General features: G+C 39.0%; 1 protein-coding gene across 6 annotated transcripts in view; it reads right to left on the bottom strand.

The window, feature by feature from the left end:
• APH1B (aph-1B gamma-secretase subunit) overlaps positions 1-23909 on the bottom strand; it is a 141912-nt gene extending 118003 nt beyond the window's left edge. For 4 of the 6 annotated variants that reach the window (XM_040492913.1, XM_040492910.1, XM_040492912.1 and 1 more), the window contains exons 1-4: positions 23698-23909; positions 22136-22306; positions 16029-16099; positions 14296-14418 (exon numbers count right to left, since the gene is read on the bottom strand). In XM_040492913.1, coding sequence (XP_040348847.1) covers positions 14296-14418; positions 16029-16099; positions 22136-22306; positions 23698-23810 — 478 coding nt within the window. In that variant the 5' untranslated portion in view covers positions 23811-23909. The remainder of the gene's footprint in view (positions 1-14295; positions 14419-16028; positions 16100-22135; positions 22307-23697) is intronic. The other 2 variants (XM_040492909.1, XM_040492914.1) reach the window with 2 other exon arrangements.
• Positions 23910-24059: the final 150 nt, after the last annotated feature.

Raw genomic sequence — 24059 nt, 5'->3', positions numbered from 1 at the left:
ATTTCATGTTCCTAACTATAAAATTCAACAATTCCTTCAGTGAATCTAACCCTAAGTGTGCTTTGTTCTAATATTCTTAAAAATAGAAAAAAAAACTTCTCTAACTTAATCATATAAATTTCACAACTTCTTTATAATACAGACTGATCAAAGGAAGTTCTATAATTTCTAGTGTTTTGGAACATTAATCAGAAACCTGATTAACATTCTAACAAATTTTGTACATCTGTTTGTGAAACTGTAGCTGCTAGTTTGATAATGGACTTCCTCTTCCAAATATCTTTTAAGTCAAATTCCCTTGGTAAAGAATGTTTTAATCTAACCCATTTTTAAGCAAAATGTTTCAGTGTTATCTTTAAGAGGCCACATTTACTATTTGGCTCTTTTGTTCTTCCTGAATATACTCTAAATGTTTCAGCACACAGATTCACAAATATCCTCATTTTCATGCTTGTCCCTCTCTCCCTTATTCCTGGTATCTACTTTTCTGTCCCTGCAAAGATAGCAGCTTAAAATAGCGACTGATTCTAATACTAGATCCTACCAGCACAGACACTGCTATCATCTGGCTTCCCTCGACAACTTCAGAGTATCTCCAACTATGCCAGAGAGAGCCAAAGGCTGCTGCTGGGTGGTGGCAGCAACATGCAGAGGAGGACTTAGCAAAGCCAAGGGTTAGCCTCAACTGCCTAGAGACAGAATGTAGTTACTAATGAGCTTCTGGCTTCCTTCTCTAAGTAAGAAAAGACTCTGGGGTGTCAAGGTTCTGTGAAGTGAGGGACTGTTCTCCATCCCTCTTGGTTACAGAAACTCTCTGGATTCTTGAGCGATCTCCACTGACCTAGCCAAAGTAGAAGTCAAGCCACAGAACTGAGTATTTTTGAAAATGCTTTTCCTGTAAGAGTGATTTAACTTAAAATTTAGCTTTAAAAAACATGACATTCCTGTGACCTAATTATTATAATATAGAAATATATACATTGCTGATCAAATAACATTCTCCAAGATTTAAAAAAGACATATTGAAAACTATCTTATATTACATAGCAATAAGAAAGGGGTAGTACTATCCCTTAATACTAAACAGATCATAAAAGAGATGTCCTGAAAGCAATCTGAATTAACTACTGGTGTTTAAACAGCATTTATCATTTCATATTTATGAAAATGCTTCTGAAATATTCTCATGAACTGAACAGACTGTCAAAGATATGATTTTGTTTAAAGTCTCCCTAACAAATGTTAAAAAATGATGAAATCCTCTCCAGATTAGTTCATCAGAGTGGGGAGTCAGCATTGGGAAACTTCTTAGACGTTTTATGAACTAATCTCTGTGCAATGAAAAAGTAAATCCCACAGGGTCCACTTCAAATCCAGTCTAGAAACTTACTTCATTAAAGCAGTCACGGTGGGAAAATTTCTTCTCCAACTGAACCCAAATCTGCCTTCTAACTCAGTGATTCACAAGTGAGGCAATTTTGCCCCCAGAGAGCATTTGTCAATATCTGTAGACATTTTTGGGTGCCACGACTGAGGATGGGGTACTTTTGGCATTTAGTAGACAGAGGCCAGGGATGCTGTTGAACACCCTACAATACACAAGACAGCCCTCCATCTCCCACTAATGAAGAATTATTTGAGCCCAAATGTCAATAGTGCCATTGAGAAACTCTGCTCCAAATGCTGCTTGTTGATCTTAGGAAGGCTTTTTGAAGAAAAATGAGTCAACTCTTTTATTTCCCATATGTAGCACACTTAAAAAAAAAACTGAAACTCTATTACTCAGCTATTGTCACAAAATTGCTGGATAACTATGCCAAAAGTTATTGGCTACAGCTGCCACTGGGAGCATGAGTGGCCTAAGGCAGTGTTCATGGGAACCTACGGTACAACTCCCTAATGGGAAACCCATCCTCTGGCAGTGGGCCGGGAGTGTGGGTTCTCCGGATTCTACTGCTTTGTATTAATGCTGTGTTGGCTTTACGACATTAACTAGGGCCTTTCCATGTTTGTCTCTGGCCTGGAATAGTTTCAGCATCATCAGATTTACCTTTTTTTTTTTTTTAATTGTTTGTTTGTTTGTTTATTTATTTATTTATTTTGAGAGAGACAGAGAGTGAGCAAGCAGGGAAAGGGCAGAGAATGAGACAGAATCCCAAGCAGGCTCCACACTGTCAGCGCAGAGCCCAACATGGGGTTTGAGCTCACAAACCATGAGGTCATGACCTGAGCCTAAATCAAGAGTCAGACGCTTAACTGACTGAGCCACTTAGGCATCCCAAGATTTACCTTTAAGTGTTTGCTCCAAACCAGCTCTCAAACCGTTCGTTCCTAATGCTATATATAAAGCAAAACTAAGCACAAAAGAACTTGGATGGATATTTAAATGAAAGTTGGAGATAAGATGTGTAGCTGGCCAAAAGAACTTGGATGGAGATTTAAATGAAAGTTGGAGGTAAGATGTGTAGCTGGACTGGATGTGAGTTATAAGAAAAAAGGAAAAATTGTGCCAAGAAAGGAATTGTGCCAAGGTTTTTGCCTGAGCAAGAGGAAGAATGGAAGGGCATCAACTGAAATGAGGAAGACTTCTTAAGAACATCACTTTAAAGATGTTGTTGCACTGTTTTCTGTCCTCCAGAATTACTGATGAGAAGTGAGATTTTCAAATCATTGTTCCATTCAATGTAAGAAGAAAAAAATCCCCCAAAGATGGAAAATCAACATCTGAAACTGGGAATTCAATCTCAAGATTGATATATTCAAGTAAAGGGGCACCTGGGTGGCTCAGTCTAAGCATCTGACTTCGGTTCAGGTCATGATCTCGCCATTTCCGAGTTCAAGCCCCGTATCAGGGTCTGTGCTGACAGCTCAGAGCCTGGAGCCTGTTTCAGATTCTGTGTCTCCCTCTCCCTCTCTGTACCTGCCCACTCACACTCGCTCACTCTCTCTCTCTCAAAAATAAAAAACATTAAAAAATTGAAAAAAATATTCAAGTAAATATTCAAAGTTAATATTTGAGTAAACCTTTGTAAATCAAAATCTTTGTATATCAAAATATTTTTGGTATTTTGATGAAATAAAATATATCTTCGTTGGTGAAGAACTGCGAATAATGAAAAAGCTGATAAAATCAAATAGATCTATCCCTTAAAATAAACCTCAAGGTTGATTAATTCCTTAAAAAAGAACCACAAAGATTTCTAAACATTTATGCATAAAATACAAAAAGTCTGGTTCCAGGAAATTTGGCTAAGACTTGCTCCAGTAATAGCACTCAGAGTACTGAGGAAAACCTCAGAGTACACCAGTGAAACATATTACAATATGAATGATTTCCCCAGAAATGATGCAATGCAGCGGCCCTGATGTGAACATTCTAGTTCTCTTTAGAAGAACCATGGAGAGGCAGGGGAGCAAACTGGCACCACTGACCCCAGCAGTGAAGAGCATCGTTGGTGACGAGAAGTAGGCACAGAACAGATCAGCAAATGTCAGGACTCCCAGAACATGCTCCCAACACAGCAACGGAGCTCACAGGATCACGCTGAGGTGACTGAGAAAGGCCAGACTGGTCAATAAAGCTGGAAACAGGGTGGGATTTTTCCCCCCCTTTCAAACTTGTAAATAGTGAGGTAGTGGAAAAAATATATGTTCCTATGGGACTGAAGGAAAAAAAGATACTATGTCAGATGATATTCCAAAAATGTTACTTTTATCCAGCGCAAGTCATCTGCAGAGTAATATCCTGCTCATCAATGCTATGAAAAAATTCTCTGGGAATTTCTCTAGGAAGAAAAAGAAACTAAACACAAAAACACCAAAAATTAAAGGCAGTAGTGGATGAAGAAAATAAGGACTTGTTCACATGCAAAGAAGAAGAAACATGGCCTGAAGAAAAATGAGCAGCAGAAGCCAGTAGACTGCCTGAGCTGCATAGGGGTCAGCAGGGGCCAGCCACTCAGCCATGTGACAGAAAAGACATCAGTGTCTCAGAAAGTAGCCTGGAACATATCTGAAAGAGCCACCAAGTCTTAGAGCCACAGCCTGCGTCGTTCTTTCAGCCAAACTGTGAAGCAGCCTCCTGAGCTCCCTGTTTGCATACTGCCTAAAGACGGTTGTCGGTGCTCTGCATCCATGATAACGTATCACAAGCTGCTAGTCTCTAACAAGCCAAGAACATTCCAACAGCAGAGTTTCCCATTCTCTGTTACATGGACAGCTTGAAGGAAAGACTATTATGCTACTGATATAATGAAAACATAACGAAAAAATGTATGTGATGACAACACTGATGACATATTACTGCATCATAAGCAGTGGCAGTTAGCTCTGATAATTTATTCTAAGAAATTAAGATTCTAATACATTCAGAAACGAGTAGGAATTGCAGATTAATCTCCATTGTTAAAAACTTTCTCTGTATCATTAATAGATGTTAATCTATTAGTCTCCCATTTTGTAATTGGTAAGACAGTCATTTGAGATAATGTTGCTTACAAAGAGCTTTCATTTAAAAGTCTAAACACCTGGGGCATCTGGGTGGCTGAGTTGGTTAAGTGTCCGACTTCAGCTCAGGTCATGATCTCACAGTTTATGAGTTTGAGCCCCACATCGGGCTCTGTGCTGACAGCTCGGAGCCTGGAGCCTGCTTCAGATTTGTGTCTACCTCTCTCTGCTCCTCCCCTGTTCACGCGCTCTCTCTCTCTCAAAAATAAACAAACATTAACAAAAATAATAAAAGTCTAAACATGTAACAAACTGACACATTATAAGGATTATGCTTAAAATATTATAGGAAAAAAAGGAAACTCACTGGGTTATAAGAGTCATGTTCATTGGTCTAAAGGTCTCACTGACTGTGCTCTGGCTGATTAAGGTTGGGCTCAGCTGGGCAGCACTGCTACAGGCTGCTACAGCTGCATGCAAGTCTATGCAGGACACGTTCTCATGGCACATGACCAGAGTCCAAAGAGGCAGGCCCAACATAAAGTGCTTTTTTGGCCTCTGACTTACCTTACATCCACTAATTAACCAACTCAAGTCACATTACTGCGTGTAACCTCAAGCGCAGAGAAGTACATCCTGGCCACGACAGGCCATGCAAGGATGTGGATGCGTAATTCTATAACGGGAATGACAAATTGGGACAAATATCGAATCTCCTGTGTTCCTCTTACTTTTATTTTCCTTCAGGCTCAACGTTCCTCTTCCTTCAATCAGTCCCCATTAGACACAGCTTCTAGGTCTTTCACCATACTCACAATGTTCTTCTGTACCAATTTTAGTTCTTTAGTATTCCTGTTAAATCACAATGCTCAGAACTGAACATGATGATCTGACCTGTGCTGATTTCTCCTAGTGAGTGGGTACAAAGTTTAAGACCTTACCTAGATAGGAGCACTGCCAAGAAAATATAAATGAAATGATTTGGGGAAGTTTTAAGAATAAAATATTAGCTGCCCTTCTTACTGAGTACCAGTTAAAGACATTTTTCTTCTAAAGCATGAGAGACAATTCAGGGTAATAAACCCAGATTCCACATAAATTAGAGAAATTATCCTCCAAAACCTGTTTTTTAATTTCAAGAACCAAATTCTCTACCCTGATAAGAACGACTTTTTCTACCTTTATGCCATTTTACAGTTTATTCAATTATTTGCTCTCTAAATTAATTTCATTTAATTCATTACAACTCAGAGCTAGGCATCATTTTTGTTCTTCTTGAAATATGAGGAAATTTTGTTTGGGGGATGGGAGGGAGGAAGGGTGGGTGATGGATACTGAGGAGGGCACCTGTTGGGATAAGCATTGGGTGTTGTATGGAAACCAATTAAACAATAAATTTCGTATTTAAAATAAATAAATAAATAAATAAAAGCCAAATATAAAAGAAAAAAAAAGAAAGATGAGGAAATTGAGGGTTAGACAGAAGTCCAGTACTTCCTTTACCCAATGAACAATGTCTTTCTTACCTCCAGGACTGTAGGGAAAAGACCTCTTCCCTCCAACCTGGTACATTCTTCCCTGACAACCTCCTTCTTTTGCCTGCCTAGCTATTATTCATCTTTCAGTTTCTACTCAAATAGCACTTTCTCCATAAGCTGTGCCCAGCTTTCATTTTTTCCATCAATATTTGAGAAATACAGGACTCCACAAGGTGCTGGTGTGAACAAAACAGATATAGTCCTTGCGCTTAAAAGGCTTTGCATCCAGCTGGAGAGAAAGACAAAAATAACTATACACGTGACCACTTAATAACAACTGCAGAAAGTACTAAAAAGACAAGCACAAGGTCAACTGCGCATGGGTCAGGGCTTGACTTTTGTCTGCTCATGGCTCTTCCTCATCGTAACATTTATCACACTTTACTATAATCAGCTGTTTGTCTTCATCCCCCACTAAGAGTGGAAGGCACAGACACCAATTAAGCTGTATTTTCATAGCTTGGTATAACTCCTGTTTGATAAAAATACTTAATATTCCTGTGTGGAATGAGTGATTAAATGATCAAATGGACTTGCCCAAAATACTAAATTAATGAGCCAGAAAAAGACTTGAACTTAGGACTCCAATTTCCATATTTTTGCCTCTATACAGCGTTACTAAGATGGTAATGACTCTAATAAAATTTAATGCTCGCCTGCTACACAACTATAAATAAAAATAATTAACTTAGAAATACATATCATTTATAAACTATGCCTTCTTGTAATACAAAAATTTATGTACAGACAGGTATTATACAGTGTATCTCTGACACTAACATAGTGACCCCATAGGCCCTATTCTGATTACTACTTAGGCATGTGTAATGACATATGTTAAACTAACATATAAACTTACAGATTTAACTAACAAATTAAAAATGAGCTCATGGCAGGGTGCCTGCGTGGCTCAGTCAGTTAAAAAACTGACTCTTGGTTTTGGCTCAGGTCATGATCTCATGTTCGTGGGACTGAGCTCCATGCTCAGCGCGGAGCCCGTTGGGGATTCTCTCTCTCCCTCTGTCTCTGCCCATCTCCCGCTCGCACATGTTTTCACTCTCTTTCAAAAATAAATAAACTTAAAAAAAATGAGCTTATGCCTAAATAAGTGGTTATGATAGCAATTATAAATAACATATACAACAAACACAAAATATATACAAACTTGAGGTTATTATTTTAAAATGCAATGAATTATCCCTAGGTATTTTATGCTTCTTGGTGCAATTGTGAATGGGATCAGTTTCTTTATTTGTCTTTCTGTTGCTTCATTATTAGTGTATAAGAATGCAACTGATTTCTGTACATTGATTTTGTATCCTGCAACTTTGCTAAATTCATGTATCAGTTCTAGCAGACTTCTGGTGGAGTCTATCTGGAAAACAGTGTGGAGGTTCCTCAGAAAATTAAAAATAGACCTACCCTATGACCCAGCAATAGCACTGCTAGGAATTTACCCAAGGGATACAGGAGTACTGATGCATAGGGGCACTTGTACCCCAATGTTTATAGCAGCACTCTCAACAATAGCCAAATTATGGAAAGAGCCTAAATGTCCATCAGCTGATGAATGGATAAAAAAATTGTGGTTTATATACACAATGGAGTACTACATGGCAACGAGAAAGAATGAAATATGGCCCCTTGTAGCAACATGGATGGAACTGGAAAGTGTTATTATGCTAAGTGAAATAAGCCATACAGAGAAAGACAGATACCATATGGTTTCACTCTTATGTGGATCCTGAGAAACTTAACAGAAACCCATGGGGGAGGGGAAGAAAAAAAAAAAAAGAGGTTAGAGTGGAAGAGAGCCAAAGCATAACAGACTCTTAAAAACTGAGAACAAACTGAGGGTTGATGGGGGGGTGGGAGGGAGGGGAGGGTAGGTGATGGGTATTGAGGAGGGCACCTTTTGGGATGAGCACTGGGTGTTGTATGGAAACCAATTTGACAATAAACTTCATATATTGAAAAAAAAAATGCAATGAAAATGTCTTCAATGCATAATTCAGAGTTTATGTTCCAAATAATGATGCTATAACAAATAAGAAACTCTTGCATATAATAAAATGACAGCTGTTCTTTATTTCTATAGGTCATATTCACAGCATGGTCAACCTGCCATCCTAACAGCCAGAGACATTAAAATACTTTATTTTCTCTGGAATATTGCATTTTCTCTTGCATTTATAGAAATTGCAAATACAATCCCCAAACTGCTAGCACATCTTTCTTTCACTTTCTTCCAAAAGAATCATCTTCAGCTAGTCTTATGAAAGGGAATTAGCACCATCTAGTGAAAGAAGCTGGCAGAAAAAGAAACTCCATTAGGAGAATGCTACCTGAACCAAAAGAAAACTGCTTAGGTAGCAGTATAATAGGCCAATTTCAGAAAATACAGAAAAGCGTAGCAGTAATACTCCCTCCTGATTATGTTTTGTTCATTTATACTAGACTCTAACAGACTTTAGCTATTAACATTACATTTATTCTAAAAACCTAATGTTCATTATAATTCCTTTAAAAAACTGCCAGAAATGCTGTAATTATGGAATGCTTCCGATGAAGAAAATTAGATTTGGTGGAGGTGCCTCTAAATAAGTCCAACCCATGAACTTGTAGCCAGATGTAATGGGCCCTGACTTAATCCCTGGAAAGAAGAGACCCTAGCAAGTCATACATGTTTGTATAAGGAAGATCAGTTTGGTGGCTGCCTGCATATAGGACAGATTCATATGAAATGTGTGCTGAGGAAAGACTAAGCAGTTGGGAGTTGACGGTAGTAATCTAGACAGGAGATACCAAGGCCTGGACTAAAATGAAGAACAAGAGTCTACCGGGTTTGGGGATCACTAAAATAGTCAGGATGACTAAATTACCTCAGCAGCTTGTTTTTATTTAAATTTCAGTTAACATACAGTGCAATCATAGTTTCAGGAGAATTCAGGGATTCATCACTTACATACAACACCCAGTGCTCATCACAAGTGCCCTCCTTAGTACCCATCACCCATCTAGCCCATCTCACATCCACCTCCCTCAGGCAACCCTCAGTTTGTTCTCTATTGTTAAGAGTCCCTTGTGGTTTGTTTCCCTCTCTCCTCTCTTTTCTTCCTTCCCATATGTTCATCTGTTTTGTTTCTTAAATTCCACATGAGTGAAATATATGGTATTTGTCTTTCTCTAACTTGTTTCGCTTAGCACAATACATTCTAGCTCCATCCACATTGCTGCAAATGGCAAGATTTCATTCTTTTTGATGGCTGAGTAATATTCCTCTGTGTAAGGAATGTGGGCTCTCTCCATAGTTTGGCTATTGTTGTTAATGCTGCTATAACACTGGGGTGCATGTGCTACATTGAATCTGTATTTTTATATCCTTTGGGTAAATACCTAGTAGTGTGATTGCTGGATTGTAGGGTAGTTCTATTTTTAGTTTTTTTGAGGAACCTCCATACCTGTGGCAGTTTTTAAAATTTGGGCATACCTTCCAATATCTGGTTCTACTGCTACCTTAAATTATATTAAAACAGTTATTCCTTTTTTTTTTTTTTTTTTAGTCTCATTTTCCCTGCCAGAGGGTAAGATCCTTGAGGACAGAAATTCCTTTAGTATAAGATGTTAAATATTTTTTTTAATGTTTATTTATTTTGAGGGGGGAGGGGCAGAAAGAGGAGAGAGAGAATCCCAAACAGGCTCTGTGCTGTCAATGCAAAGCCCAATACGGGGCTCATTCCACGAACCATGAGATCATGACCTGAGCTGAAACCAAGAATTCAACACTTAACCAACAGAGCCATCCAGGCACCCCATAAGATGTTAAATAATTTTTAATTAATAGAACATGTTTATGGGGGACACTTATTTTAATGATATAACTTGTGGAGAAAAAAATACAATGGAATTTTCTTAAAACTATTTTTAAAAGATTCTTCTTGAACATTTAAGATAAATTTTATATTATGTACATTATCAACTCTAAATGTATGATCATGGCAGCATGACAATTTTTACCTGGTGGATGAAAAAGCAATTTGAAATGAGGTGGTCCTTTTATACTGTATCTTTGAATAAAAAGGTCAACTCACCTCAACAAGATACTAGGAAATCAAATCAAGTAGTACATTAAAAGATTTATTCACCACAATCAACTGGGATTTATTCCTGGGCTGCAAGGGTGGCTCAATATTTGCAAACCAATCGGGGCGCCTGGGTGGCGCAGTCGGTTAAGCGTCCGACTTCAGCCAGGTCACGATCTCGCGGTCCGGGAGTTCGAGCCCCGCGTCAGGCTCTGGGCTGATGGCTCAGAGCCTGGAGCCTGTTTCCGATTCTGTGTCTCCCTCTCTCTCTGCCCCTCCCCCGTTCATGCTCTGTCTCTCTCTGTCCCAAAAATAAACAAACGTTGAAAAAAAAAATTAAAAAAAAAAATATTTGCAAACCAATCAATGTGATACATCACATTAATAAAAGGATAAGAACCATATGATCTATCTTCTCAACAGATGCAGAAAAAGCATGTGACAAAATATAGCATCCATTCTTGATAAAAACCCTCAATAAGGTAGGGATATACAGAACATATGTCAACATCATAAGGTCATATACAAAAAACCCACAGCTAATATCCTCAATGGGGAAAAACTGAGAGTTTTTCCTCTATGGTCATGAATAAGACAGGGATTTCCACTCTCACCAACACTATTTAACAAAGTATTGGAAGTCTTAGCCTCAGCCAAAAGAAATGAAAGACATCCAAATTGGCAAGGAAGAAGCCAAACCTGCAGATGACTTCATACTCTGTAGAAATCCTGAAAGATGCTACCAAAAAACTGCTACAACTAATAAATGAATTCAGCAAAGTTGCAGATATAACATCCACGTACAGAAATCTGTTGCATTTCTATACACCAACAATGAAGCAGCAGAAAAAGATATCAAAGACACAATCCCATTTGCAGTTGCACCAAAAACCATAAGATAACTAAGAATAAACTAACCAAAGAGGTAAAGGATCTGTACTCTGTAAACTATAGAACACTTATGAAAGAAACTGCAGAGAACACAAAGAAATGGAAAAACATTCCATGCTTATGGATCGGAAGAACAAACATTTTTAAAATGTCTATACTACCCCAAAGCAATTTACACATTAAATGCAATCCCTATCAAAATACCACAAGCATTTTTCACAGAGCTAGAACAAACAATCCTAAAATTTGTATGGAACCACAAACACCCTGAATAGCTAAAGTAATCCTGAAAAAGAAAAGCAAAGCTGGAGGCATCACGATTTTGGACTTCAAGCTATGCTACAAAGCTGTAGTCATCAAGACAGCATGGTTCTGGCACAAAAACACACACACACAGATCAATGGAACAGAATAGAAAACCCAGAAATGGACCAAAACTATATGGGCAATTAATCTTCAACAAAGCAGGAAATAATATCCAATGGAGAAAAGACAGTCTCTTCAACAAATGATGTTGCAAAAACTAGACAGCAACATGAAGAATGAAACTGGACCAATTCTTATACCATACACAAAAATTCAAAATGGATAAAAGACCTACATGTAAGACAGGAAACCATCAAAACCCTAGAGGAGAACACAGGCAGCAACCCCTCTGACCCACTTTTTATGAGACATGTCATCCGAGGCAAGGGAAACAAAAGCAAAAATGAACTATTGGGACCTCATCAAGATAAAAAGCTTCTGCACAGCCAAGGAAACAATCAAAACTAAAAGGCAACCAACGCAATAGGAAAGGATAGATATTTGCAAATGACATATCTGATGAAGGGTTAGTATCCAAAATCTATAAAGAACTTATCAAACTCAAGATTCAAAAAACAAATAATCCAGTTAAGAAATGGGCAGAAGACATGAATAGACATTTTTCCAAAGAAGGCAGCCAGATGGCTAAAAGACACATGAAAAGATGCTCAACATTACTCATCATCAGGGAAATACAAATCAAAACCGTGATGATACCACCTCCCACTCGTGAGAATGGCTAAAATTAACAATACAAGAAACAACAGATATTGACGAGGATGTGGAGAAAGGGGAATGAACATTCCAGCACCGTTGGTAGGAATGCAAACTGTTGCAGCCACTCTGGAAAACAGTGTGGAGGTTCCTCAAAAAATTAGCAATAGATCTACCCTACGACCCAGCAATAGCACTGCTAGGAATTTACCCAAGGGATACAGGAGTGCTGATGCATAGGGGCACTTGTACCCCAATGTTTATAGCAGCACTTTCAACAACAGCCAAATTATGGAAAGAGCCTAAATGTCCATCAACTGATGAATGGACAAAGAAATTGTGGTTTATATACATAATGGAATACTACTTGGCAATGAGAAAGGATGAAATATGGCCTTTTGTAGCAATGTGGATGGAAATGGAGAGTGTTATGCTAAGTGAAATAAGTCACACAGAGAAAGACAGATAACACATGTTTTCACTCTTATGTGGATCCTGAGAAACTTGACAGAAGACCATGGGGGAGGGGAAGGGAAAAAAAAAAAGTCAGAGAGGGAGAGAGCCAAACCATAAGAGACTCTTAAAAACTGAGAATAAACTAAGCGTTGATGGGGAGTGGGAGGGAAGGGAAAGTGGGTGATGGGCATTGAGGAGGGCACCTTTTGGGATGAGCACTGGGTGTTGTACAGAAACCAAGCTAACAATAAATTTCATAAAAAAAAATTCTGATTCAAAAGCACACATGCACCCCAATGTTCATAGCAGCGCTATCAACAACAGCCAAACTGTGTAAACAGGCCAAATGTTCATCGGCTGATAAATGGATAAAGAAAATGTGGTATGTATATACAATGGAATATAACTGAACCACCGGAAGGAATGAAATCTTGCCATTTGCAACAATATGGATGGAGCTAGAATGTATTATGCTTAGCGAAAAAAGAGAAGGACAATTAGCTCGCTCATATGTGGAATTTAAGAAAAAAACAGATGAACAAATGGAAGGGGGAAAAATAAAAGAAAAAAGAGAGATGGGAACAAACCATAAGAGACTCTTAATGATAGAGAACAAATTGAGGGTTGATGGATGGAGGTGGGTGAGGGATGAGCTAGATGGGTGACTGGTACTAAGGAGGGCACTTGCTGTGATGAGCACTGGGTGTTGTATGTAAGTGGTGAATCACTGAACCAATACTGCACTTGGAACCAATACTGCACTTTATGTTAACTAACTGAAATTTAAATAAAAATCTGAAAAGCAATAAAAAAAAAAAAAGAACTTCTCTACTATCATTTTTTCCTCTCAATTTCTTTTTTCAAAGAATGTCACATGATTTATTTTTAAATATTCAGAAGCAGGAAAACGATTAATTTCTTTTCAGATACATACATGAAGGTAAAACTTTCATGTTTTACCTTCAAAACAAAATACGTATATAAGTTAAAAAAAAAAACAAAACCCTAGCTTTCAAACCCGGTTAACCTAGGGAATTAATAACACAAAGTCAAGGCAATAGTTACCTGTGGGGAAGAAACAATGAAAAACAAGGGATTGTAAGGTCCTATTAGTGTTCTAGTTCTTAAGGAAAAGGGAAGATGTGTTGTTAATCTCTAAATGATACAGGTATGTTTAAATATACATTGTAGACGCATAAACATCACATTAAACAACCATTTTCCCCTCTCAATTTCAAAATCCAGTTATACTGCCTATTCCAAAAAGGGGCCAGGATGACTAATTAAAGACTACTGCTTATACTGAAAATAAATACAAACTAATAAAAATCAAAAAGCATATATCCTATAAAAATTCACTTACAATATATCAACTACACAGCAACATTATTAGTACACAAAAATAAAAATAAATTTTATGTATGCTAAATTCCACCCTAAAATCCTAAATACTCTAACCAAATTTTTATTTTCCTAGGTCCTTTACTTCTTTTTTTTTTAATGTTTGTTTATTTTTGAGAGAAAGAGAGAGCACACACACATGTGAGTGGAGGAGGGGCAAAAAGAGAGGGAGACACAGAATGTGAAGCAGGCTCCAGGCTCCTGTGCTATCAACACAGAGCCTGACGCAGGGCTTGAATCCACCAACTGTGAAATCATGATCTAAGCCCAAGTCAGACACTTAACTGACTGAGCCACCCAGGCGCCCCTCCTAGGTCCTTTCCTTCTGATGCCTAACAGTATTTTGCCTTCAAAAGGTATCACATAAATTTATATTCACTTGAATTCCTAAGCCAGGTAACTTCAATAAGGATGATCATTTAGACCAGAAGACTTGACATTCACAACTGGTAGGCACATACCTGAATTTAGGAAGAACTGAGGAGAGTCTCCATGAATGCCCACTGTGCCTGGTCCCAAGGAGTCAGAAAGGGTATTTACAAAGGAAAATACTCCACTCATGATTCCAAAACCCAAGCCAGAAACTAAAGAGGAAGAAACACACTGTTAGACCCTTTTTATGTTATGATTTCTCTTCAAATCAACTTTCCAAGGATTAGAGAATATTATTTTTTAAAGGAGAAAAAGGACACATGCTATTGGAGAAGCTGTGGAGAAAGCTGGCTCAGAAAAGATGAGTGCTTGGCTAAATGATAAATAGAGCAAGAATGGTGTAAAAGGAAGGGAAATAAACAGTGGAATGTAGCAGAGATATGAAAAGGAGAGAAAAAGATCTAGAAAGGCACAGAAACAATAGGCAAGACAGAGAAAGACACTATGCTGAAGTTCTGGCTTTGGTTTATGTTAACAGTCTGTAGAACTAATTCTCAACCTTGACCACACAATACAAACACCTGTGCAACTTTTAAAATTGAACAGATTTCTTCCCTTTCCTCATGCCAATTCTGTTTAATTATTCCAGAGTGGGTTTTAAACATGAATATATTTTAATGCCTCCCCAGTAACACTAATGTGCAGCCAGGGTTGGGAACTGGGAGCTTAGGACAAGGGAATCAACACGGATAAACTATGTACAGATTCCTCCTAACTCTGCCTCCTACCATTCGTGGGAGGGGGAGGCTAAGGAAAGGTGGAGGTAGGTCTTTGAAGATGAAAAGGTCAAAAACTAAGAGGTCAGAATGTTGCGCTGTCATTACTTTATCAATATCATTTTTAAATTTTTTTTTCAACGTTTATTTATTTTGGGGATAGAGAGAGACAGAGCATGAACGGGGGAGGGGCAGAGAGAGAGGGAGACACAGAATGGGAAACAGGCTCCAGGCTCTGAGCCATCAGCCCAGAGCCTGACGCGGGGCTCGAACCCACGGTCCGCGAGATCGTGACCTGGCTGAAGTCGGACGCTTAACCGACTGCGCCACCCAGGCGCCCCTCAATATCATTTTTAAAACGGGATGCCTGGAATGAAACAGTGTCTAGATTTGGTCTGCCAGGCATAGAGTAAGGGAGTTAATACTTCTCTTGTTTTGGTTAATGTTTCACATCTTAAAGTCTATAACTGTATTCATCTTTGCACACCTACGTCATAATGTATATAGTCAGCTCTCCAAAAATTAATAAGGTAAAATTAAATAAAGCTAAATAAAATGAAAAAAAAAAAAGAAGTCTGAGGGTTCAAAACTGGAACTGATCTTGAGGGATGACTGGATTATAGAAAGTAATTCCTGGGTCAAACAAAGGTGATTCAACTTAGGGACCTAGATCCAGTCTTTAAAACATAATTCTGAAAGAAGACTATGCAAGGGTATTAATTATTTAATATGCAAAGTCCTCCTACAATAGCCAAAGTCACGGTAACCATCCAGAGAAGAGAAACATCACTTAAAAACTGTTAGAGTGTATACATATTAGAAACCCAAGTTTCAAATCTAGTTAATATTTAATGGACACACAGATCACCGGTAATTATTTCTCTTTATATAATGGTCCTGAAAAGCTAGAAAAAGACACAATGTACACCAACAGGCCAAGGCAGTAATAAAATACTATTTAAAATCTACAAAGACATAAAAGTAAAGATGGCTCTTATGCCAGGTATGGTTTTTTCTCTTAATGACAACATGCAGTCCCAACTTACCATAGGCCAGCAATCGCATAGAGGGTGCTGTCTCATCTGGGTTTATACTCCTCAAACCCTCATTGGCTTTTCTAAAATAAAACCATACAGACAATTTTTTAAAAGGAAAATAGTATATCAGGAAAATACACAAGATATTTCAAAATCTAGATGCTTATTGAGGTTTCTAATCAGGTTGTACTCTAAGTCTAAAATCCATTTAAACAAAACTCAGAAAATTTTCAATTAACTTAAATCAATCGAAATTTACAACCAACATTTTGCCTTTTATCTGACTTTCATGTAGAAGAGAAAAAAACAAGAAAAATGTAAGTAAACAAGCCATCAAGGATTGGGTTTAGTAAGAAAAAAAGTATGGTTCTACTTTCTGAGCTCAGTAAACATTTAATTCAATATCCTATGGCATCTATCACTCTGAATTGTTTTCTCTTTCAAAAGTACTATATCTTCAATCCCAGTTTAGTGGTACTTTATACTATCTCCTGCCTGGGTTATAGTTATGTTGCTACCCTCCCTTCTACCTTCCACTTCATAGGACCTAAATTATACTCATCCTCCAAAGTCTCACTTACTCAGCAGTGTCTCAAAGAAACCACCTTTGCCAGTGACTGGTAATTGCTATTATCTCCTTACCCCCTTTTTTTAGTGCTTATTTTTGAGAGACAGTGTGAGTGGGGGAGGGGCAGAGAGAGAGGAAGACAGATAATCTGAAGCAGGGTCCAGCTGTCAGCACAAAGCCCTACGTGGGGTTTGAACTCACGAACCGTGAGATAATGCCTTGAGCCAAAGTTAGACACTCCACTCACTGAGCCACTCAGTAAGGGATCTAGGTCCCGAAGGTGCTCTAGTTTCTTATTCTTAAATCCTAGAATACCCAGGGTCTGAACTCTTATATGAGTACTTAACCTGGTCTTCGGATGATAAAAGTATTGAACATATTTGTTTCATATCCCAATCAGGCTTCAGATAAGAAATAATCAGAGGAGAATAAAATGCTGCCCTCAGAAAAGGAGATAAATGAATACCTAAACGAAACATTAAAATACTGCTCAATGAGAAATGATATTCAGAGTGACCATATCTGTGCTGTGAACAATTCAGAAACTTACCATGAGTCCCTGCTCCCATGCAGATGTATGTAGGAATGCAAGATGTGGCTGGTCTGTTCCACTACTGTCACTATTACTAACATTTGTTGGCTAGAAACTCTGCAACAATGATCCTGACTCCAAGGATATCTACATTATATTTACTATAAAGTATATTTGTTAAAGCAATAAAGAAACAACGTTTTAGACTGATTTCTTAGCAAATGTGGAAACAAAATGAGTTGGGTTAACTCTAAAAATAGAAAATTTAAATTAACCAAAACATACTTATATTTGGGGCATTGTGTTAATTTAAATTTCAAGGTACACATATTCAGTACAGCTGGCTTATTCATTACATAAATATAAATATCACAGATTTCTTTAAATTAAGGCAATGCGGGGACGCCTGGGTGGCTCAGTCGATTAAGCGTCTGACTTCAGCTCAGGTCATGATCTCACGGATCTCACGGATTGTGAGTTCAAGCCCCGCGTTGGGCTCTTTTGCGGACAGCCTCAGAGCCTGGAGCCTGCTTCAGTTCTGTGTCTCTCTCTGCCCCTTGCCTGTTCACACTCTGTTTCTCTCTCTAATATAAATAAACATAAAAAAAAATTTAAAAAAAAAAGTAAATTAAGGCAATGCAGAATTCAACCAAAATAGCAATAAGCATAATGAAAAAGGCCTTTTGCTTTTCCAGACTCAAGACAAACAATATGCGATTTCAGGGTACTCCATTTAGAAGCATTATTTGGTAGCAAGGACACTGACATTAAGTGCCTGTCATAATCTTTCTCTGGAGCAGTAACCAACTAAAATGTTCAATTTTTCTAAATAAAATAGGGGCGCCTGGGTGGCTCAGTCGGTTGAGCCTCCGACTTCGCTCAGGTCATGATCTCACGGTCCGTGAGTTCGAGCCCCACATCGGGCTCTGTGCCGACAGCTCAGAGCCTGGAGCCTGCTTCAGATTCTGTGTCTCCCTCTCTCTCTGGCCCTCCCCCCATTCATGCTCTGTCTCTCTCTGTCTCAAAAATAAATAAATGTTAAAAAAAATTTTTTTTTTAAATAAAATAAAATAACCTGTCACAAGAATGTTATTAAAGGCTAATTAAAGCTTAGAAAAAGGGGCACCTGGGTGGCTCAGTAGGTTAAGCATCTGACTTCAGCTCAGGTCATGATCTCAACAGTTCATGGGTTTGAGCCCTGAGTTGGGTTCTGTGCTGATTGCATGGAGCCTGCCTGGCATTCATTCTCTCTCTCTCCCTTTCTGTCCCTCCCTGACTCATGCTTTCTCTCTCTCAAAATAAATAAATAAACTTAAAAAAATAATAAAGCTTAGAAAAAAATGCTTAGAGACATATATGATAGTAATAATCTCTATCAACAAATGGACGTAAGAATACAACAGTATCATTAAATTTTAGAGGATCTGTTTAAATTGCTCAATAATGAATAAAAGATTTTTGCTATCTGGTATAGCAAAGTACTGCTATCACAAATATATTAAATATATAATTTCAAAAGTTTAATAAACTTCCTCATTCCACATTACAAATTTGTGAGAGGAAAGGTCAATGGCATTAACAGTTCTCAATGCTAACATTAGGAAATGAAAAAGTAGTTTCCATATTCCTGATGGACAGCGTTTTTGACAGTTTTACTGAAGTGGAAAATTCTTTGTTTGCATTTATTACTATTTTCAAGAACATAAAAGAAAAAGTCCAATTTTTAAAATACAAACTTTGAAAAACTACTGATAAATCATGTTTTCTTTGTCTTCTTTTGTGTATGTGTAGTAAGAGACAAACAGTATCAAAAAATATGCATATAAACATTCCATTTTAGAAATTTTTAAAAATAGATTATGCCTTTTAAGAAACTATAATAAAGATTATCTCTTTTCTATAAATAGAAGATTTTCTAAAATTAGGAAATATTTATGGTATCAGCACTGTACGACAGAATTGGATTAAATTGCAAAAGGTTAACCCAAGCCAACATTTTTTTAATGTATATTTTAGGTAATGTATAGGCCCATAATTTGGATTTTTTAAAAAATTAATATAGGAAGAGCTATCACTTGTGGCCACATGCCAGTTTCTCAGGGTACAACTCTTTGCTAGGGTGAAAGTTATTATTCATTATTCAAGATGAAGTACTTTTCCTAAAGCCTGACCCATGAAATAAAACTATGAGATTACAATAATTATTTTGATTCAATTTCACATATGTAAAAAAAAAAACAGTGCAAAATGTTCACATTTTAATCTTGGCACCAAATTCGGATAGCAAATATGTGATTAAGGCAGTACTTTAAAGTTGAGAACCCACTTTAACAGTGAAGATAGTTAAAATATCGACTGAACCAAAGTTCCTATATTTAAATACAGCATAGCATAAGACAACAACTTAAATGTATTTATATGTTAGTCATGAATAAAGTATCATAATCATTCTCAAACTTGTTTTAACACATAACTACATGACAGCCACTATGTCTAAAATGTGCTAGGAAGATATGGTACAATAATCCAAAGTTTCAGCAAAGATGCATTTTGCAATGGCAAATAAAGCCACCTAATATTTTTTAAACATTTATTCATTTTTGAGAGACAGAGTGTGAGTGGGAGAGGGGCAAAGAGAGAAGGAGACAGAGAATCTGAAGCAGGCCCCAGGCTCTGAGCTGTCAGCATAGAGCCCAACATGGGACTCGAACCCAAGAACCGTGAGATCATGACCTGAGCCTAATTCAACCAACTGAGCCACTCAGGTGTCCTTAAAGGAACCTATTAATACAGGTTTGCAGTGTTACCTGGTTGCTAATTTTCTTTTTTTTTTTTTTTATTTTTTTTTTTCAACGTTTATTTATTTTTGGGACAGAGAGAGACAGAGCATGAACGGGGGAGGGGCAGAGAGAGAGGGAGACACAGAATTGGAAACAGGCTCCAGGCTCTGAGCCATCAGCCGAGAGCCTGACGCGGGGCTCGAACTCACGCACCGCGAGATCGTGACCTGGCTGAAGTCGGACGCTTAACCGACTGCGCCACCCAGGCGCCCCTGGTTGCTAATTTTCAAAGGCCCTTTCAGAGGAGTAAACATGGTTTCCCCAGAAAGCCAAAGAGGCTTTACTGAACTTGGGGGCCTGAGAGCCATCAGACTGACCTGTAATTCCTTCCACATATGGCCCCACTCCCTCACTACCCTTATTAAAAATGGTAATGTTCAGCCTGCGGTCCTTTAGAAACATAGGACAGTGCAAAATAAAAGGCTGCATTCCAGGTAGACACCATGAAGAACGAAGGTGGTAACGAACGGCAGATTTAGCCACTCCAGGCAAGTTGGGTTACAGACCTAAAGCCCTAAGGGGTTATTAAACCCATATCCCTACACTGTAAAATCGTTCAAAATTAACCTATTTCAAAATCAGGATCATCATGTGGAAAATGTAAAACTAACATGAGCCAATGATGTTGCTGACAGGAAAAAAAAACAGTGCAATCTGAGGCTGAGTTGTTCAGAGGACAGTGCCCAGTCAAGGGTGGGAAGGGCCACTGCTCGGTACCACTTCGACCACAGCAGAGTGCTGTGCTGGTCTTAAGCACAGGTAAACTCCAGGCACTAAAAACGGGGGTGTCTAGTGACGTAAAGAACAGAGATGGAATAGGTTTGGAAGCCATATCTACGTCTTCTGAGGGCCAGGTGAAGAAATGAGGTATGGGTAGCCTTGTAAGAGACAAGACGACAACCATGTAACAAAGATTTCATTTGGCCATGTGGGGCAGAGGTCAGAAAGAGGGAGACTTTGTCTACCTTAATATATTCTAAAGTTAAAATTAAATTTTTGAATGAAAGTAACTGCTGCATACCAGAAACATCCACAGGTGAATAGATGGTCCATCTGTTAAGGGTACTGTACTCCTGTGGAAACTGAAAAGTAATTGTCGGTATTTTGTTTTTGCTCTTTAATATTTCCAGAAACCAGGGGAAATATCATTTTTAAACCTGTTCTAAGATAGAACTTTTGCTTTTAAGCAGTAGCTTCCTGGGTTTGTTATTTGTAATTAAAACAGCTTCAGTGTTAAATTTCAATATCTGTTATTAAAAGCAACAAGTAAAAAAAATAGAGAAGGCCTGGCATAGTGGCAAGAACAAATTATCAGAAGCCTATTACAAGAGATGTCGTTGAGGCTCTGTCTTGGTTTCATCTATGAAATTCGTGGAATGCCTTAATCATCTCATTTGCAGAAATAAAAAGAGCACACATCACTTTATTAATTCTTACTACATAATCAAAGTCAACCTCATGACTGCCTGAAAGAAAACATGGTCCCAAGATCAAGCTGTGTTTCAAATCAGTGCTTTCATGTGAGGTCTTCATGGGTCCTACAGACAACCTATGACCAAAAAATGAAACTCAAGACAATGGCTTCTTTTTAAATCTGTTTTTCTATTATAGATATGAAATGCCATGAAATATCACAAAATAAACCCCAGTTTTCCCCTAATGCATTTAAAACAGTGGTAGGCATAATCTCCACAAGAATTATTTATTTTAAGTGGCAGCAAAAAGAAGCACACAGAAATTCTAACCTGGAACAGTTTTTCTTGTTGTTTCAATAACTCTTTCTCTGGCTTATTTTTCTCTAAGACACTTATTATCTTCTAACATACAATGTATCTTCCTGTTCATTCATTTGTCATCTCTTTCCACTATAAAATAACCTCTGTGAAGACAGAAACTGTCTTTTAATCAGGATGTATCATTCCCAGGGCACAGGATACTGCCTGGCACTAAGTAAATTCTGAAGAAGTATTTTTAGAATGAGTGAATGAATGAAGGGAGTTAAAATACTCAGTTAAAATACTCAGTATTTTCAGGCTGAACATGTACAATTCCTTGACTTTCAACTCTGTTAGGAAGACACGGACCCTCAAACACCACACTATATTAACATTTTCAAACTACTAAATCATAATTCAAGTATAAATGCAAAGAAAGGTAAAGCAAACATTTAACTTACTTCAAAAGTTTATAATATGCAAATCGAAACATTTCTTGGACAAGGACGGAGACTAACACTCCCAAGATCAGCAGATATTTCTGTATTGGTCCATCTTTGTTGTCAGTAATGGTTCTTGCCATGAACCAAAAAAGGGACGAAAATAGCAGAGATACCAACCAGAAAAAAGCTCTGAAAATTAGAGGGGGGAAAAAGGTTAAGTGGACAGGATTAATAAAGACTTAAAAGTGAAAAAAAAAAAAAACCCTACTTGAAAAGGAACAGAGCCCGCCCCCCCCCCGGGGGGGGGGGGGGGCCAAGTCCTCATAAAGTGATGCTTGGATCAACTGTTCTTCATCTCTGGTTCGTTTTCCCCAGGGAGACGAACATGCCCTCCAAGAGGAATGTGAGATTTTTCCTAACATTTTTTTTTTTTCAGTGACTCTGCTATTTCTAAGTACATCTGCAGACTACCTGCCAAGGGCCGTTTAGCTAGAAACTTGGTTATTTGCTACTCTTCCTAATTAAGGCTTTGCCCAGTGATGTGTAAGTATGAGCCTTTTCGAGAAAAACGTCTACATCTCTATTAACACAGTGATTAGTATAAAATTCAGAGGTTGGAAATCGATGATGGTTGAAAATCTAAATCAGTTTTCCAGTCCCGCTTTTGCAACATACCTGTGGATTTTAAATGATTATAACCAGCTTTACAAACCTTTTGCCCAAATGTCTATTGTGTTTAAAATGACACCTGTGATGCAGCACTTTCACTACAGCTGCGAGAGGTGAAACAGCTCAGAGAAGGTGGGAATCACTGGCCTACCAAGGCTGTTTCTCCTGGTACTGAGACTCAAGGGAGGAGCAGCCGGGAAGGCTGCAGGACAGGTGAGAACCGGGATTATGACCACCTTCGCCACCAGAGTTCAGTATTTACCAAGCTCCTGCCAGGAGATGCACTGACAGGTGCGTCGGTGTTTTCACAGGTTTCCAGCCTTTGGCTGTCCTTCTGGGGAGCATTAAGGAAGAAAATCCGTAGCCTGAATCCCCCCCCCCTCCCCGCCAAGACATTCCGAAGTGGCTGATCCGGGGTAGGGGGTAGGCATGCGTATGTTTTAAAAGCACCTAAGCCCCAGGTGCTAATGTGCTCTTAACCCCTTCGGGATTACAGATGCCTGTGAGAATCTGAGGGAAACTAGAGACCCCCCCTCAAGAAATATAAAAGGTGAATATGTGAACTTACCCACAATTTTTTCATGCAATTTTAATGGGTTCACGACTCACTAAAGCCCACCCATGGACCCTCGGCAAAAACTCAGGAGCCAAGCATCAGGGTTTTCTGAGACCCAGTATGAGCTCCTTCCCCAGAGCCCCCACTGTGGGGTCCCGGGGCTCCTGTTCTTTTCCCGCCGACCCTCGGAGGACGAGGAGTACTAGGGGACCGGGGTCCCGGCTCAACCCTCCCAACCTTTCTCCCTTCCAAGCCCAACAAGATCGAGCCGTTTGGTGCGGACGCCGGGGGTCGCCGGTATCTCCGGCGGGGGAGGGGAGCCCCGGGCCTGGGTTTCCCGGCGCAACCGCCTCACCCGATGATGAGGAAGATGACGCGCAACGGCTCAGTGGCGATGGTGAAGATGTAGAGGGCCAGCGCAGGTCCGAAGGCAATGAAGGCGCAGCCGAAGAACACGGCCGCCGTCATGGCGACCGCGGAAGCCGGCCCGGAGGCCTGGCGGGGACTCGAAGTACGCCAGGCGCCGACAGAGCTCAGCGCCGCGCGGGGGCGGGAGCAGGGCGCGACGGCGGGGGCTGGAGGCGGGGCGCGGCCGAGGGGGCTGGAGGCGGGACGGAGGCGGGACGCTGCGGAGGGGGCTGGAGGCGGGGATGGGTTGGGACGTGCCGGGGGGGGCGTTTTTTTTTTTTTTTTTTTTTTTTTTTTTTTTTTTTTTTT

Source organism: Herpailurus yagouaroundi, unplaced genomic scaffold (assembly GCF_014898765.1).
Source record: "Herpailurus yagouaroundi ecotype Mexico unplaced genomic scaffold, PumYag 184, whole genome shotgun sequence".
Lineage (NCBI taxonomy): Eukaryota > Metazoa > Chordata > Mammalia > Carnivora > Felidae > Herpailurus > Herpailurus yagouaroundi.
The sequence above is the reverse complement of the archived record's forward strand: the minus strand, read 5'-3'. Positions and strand labels throughout refer to the sequence as shown.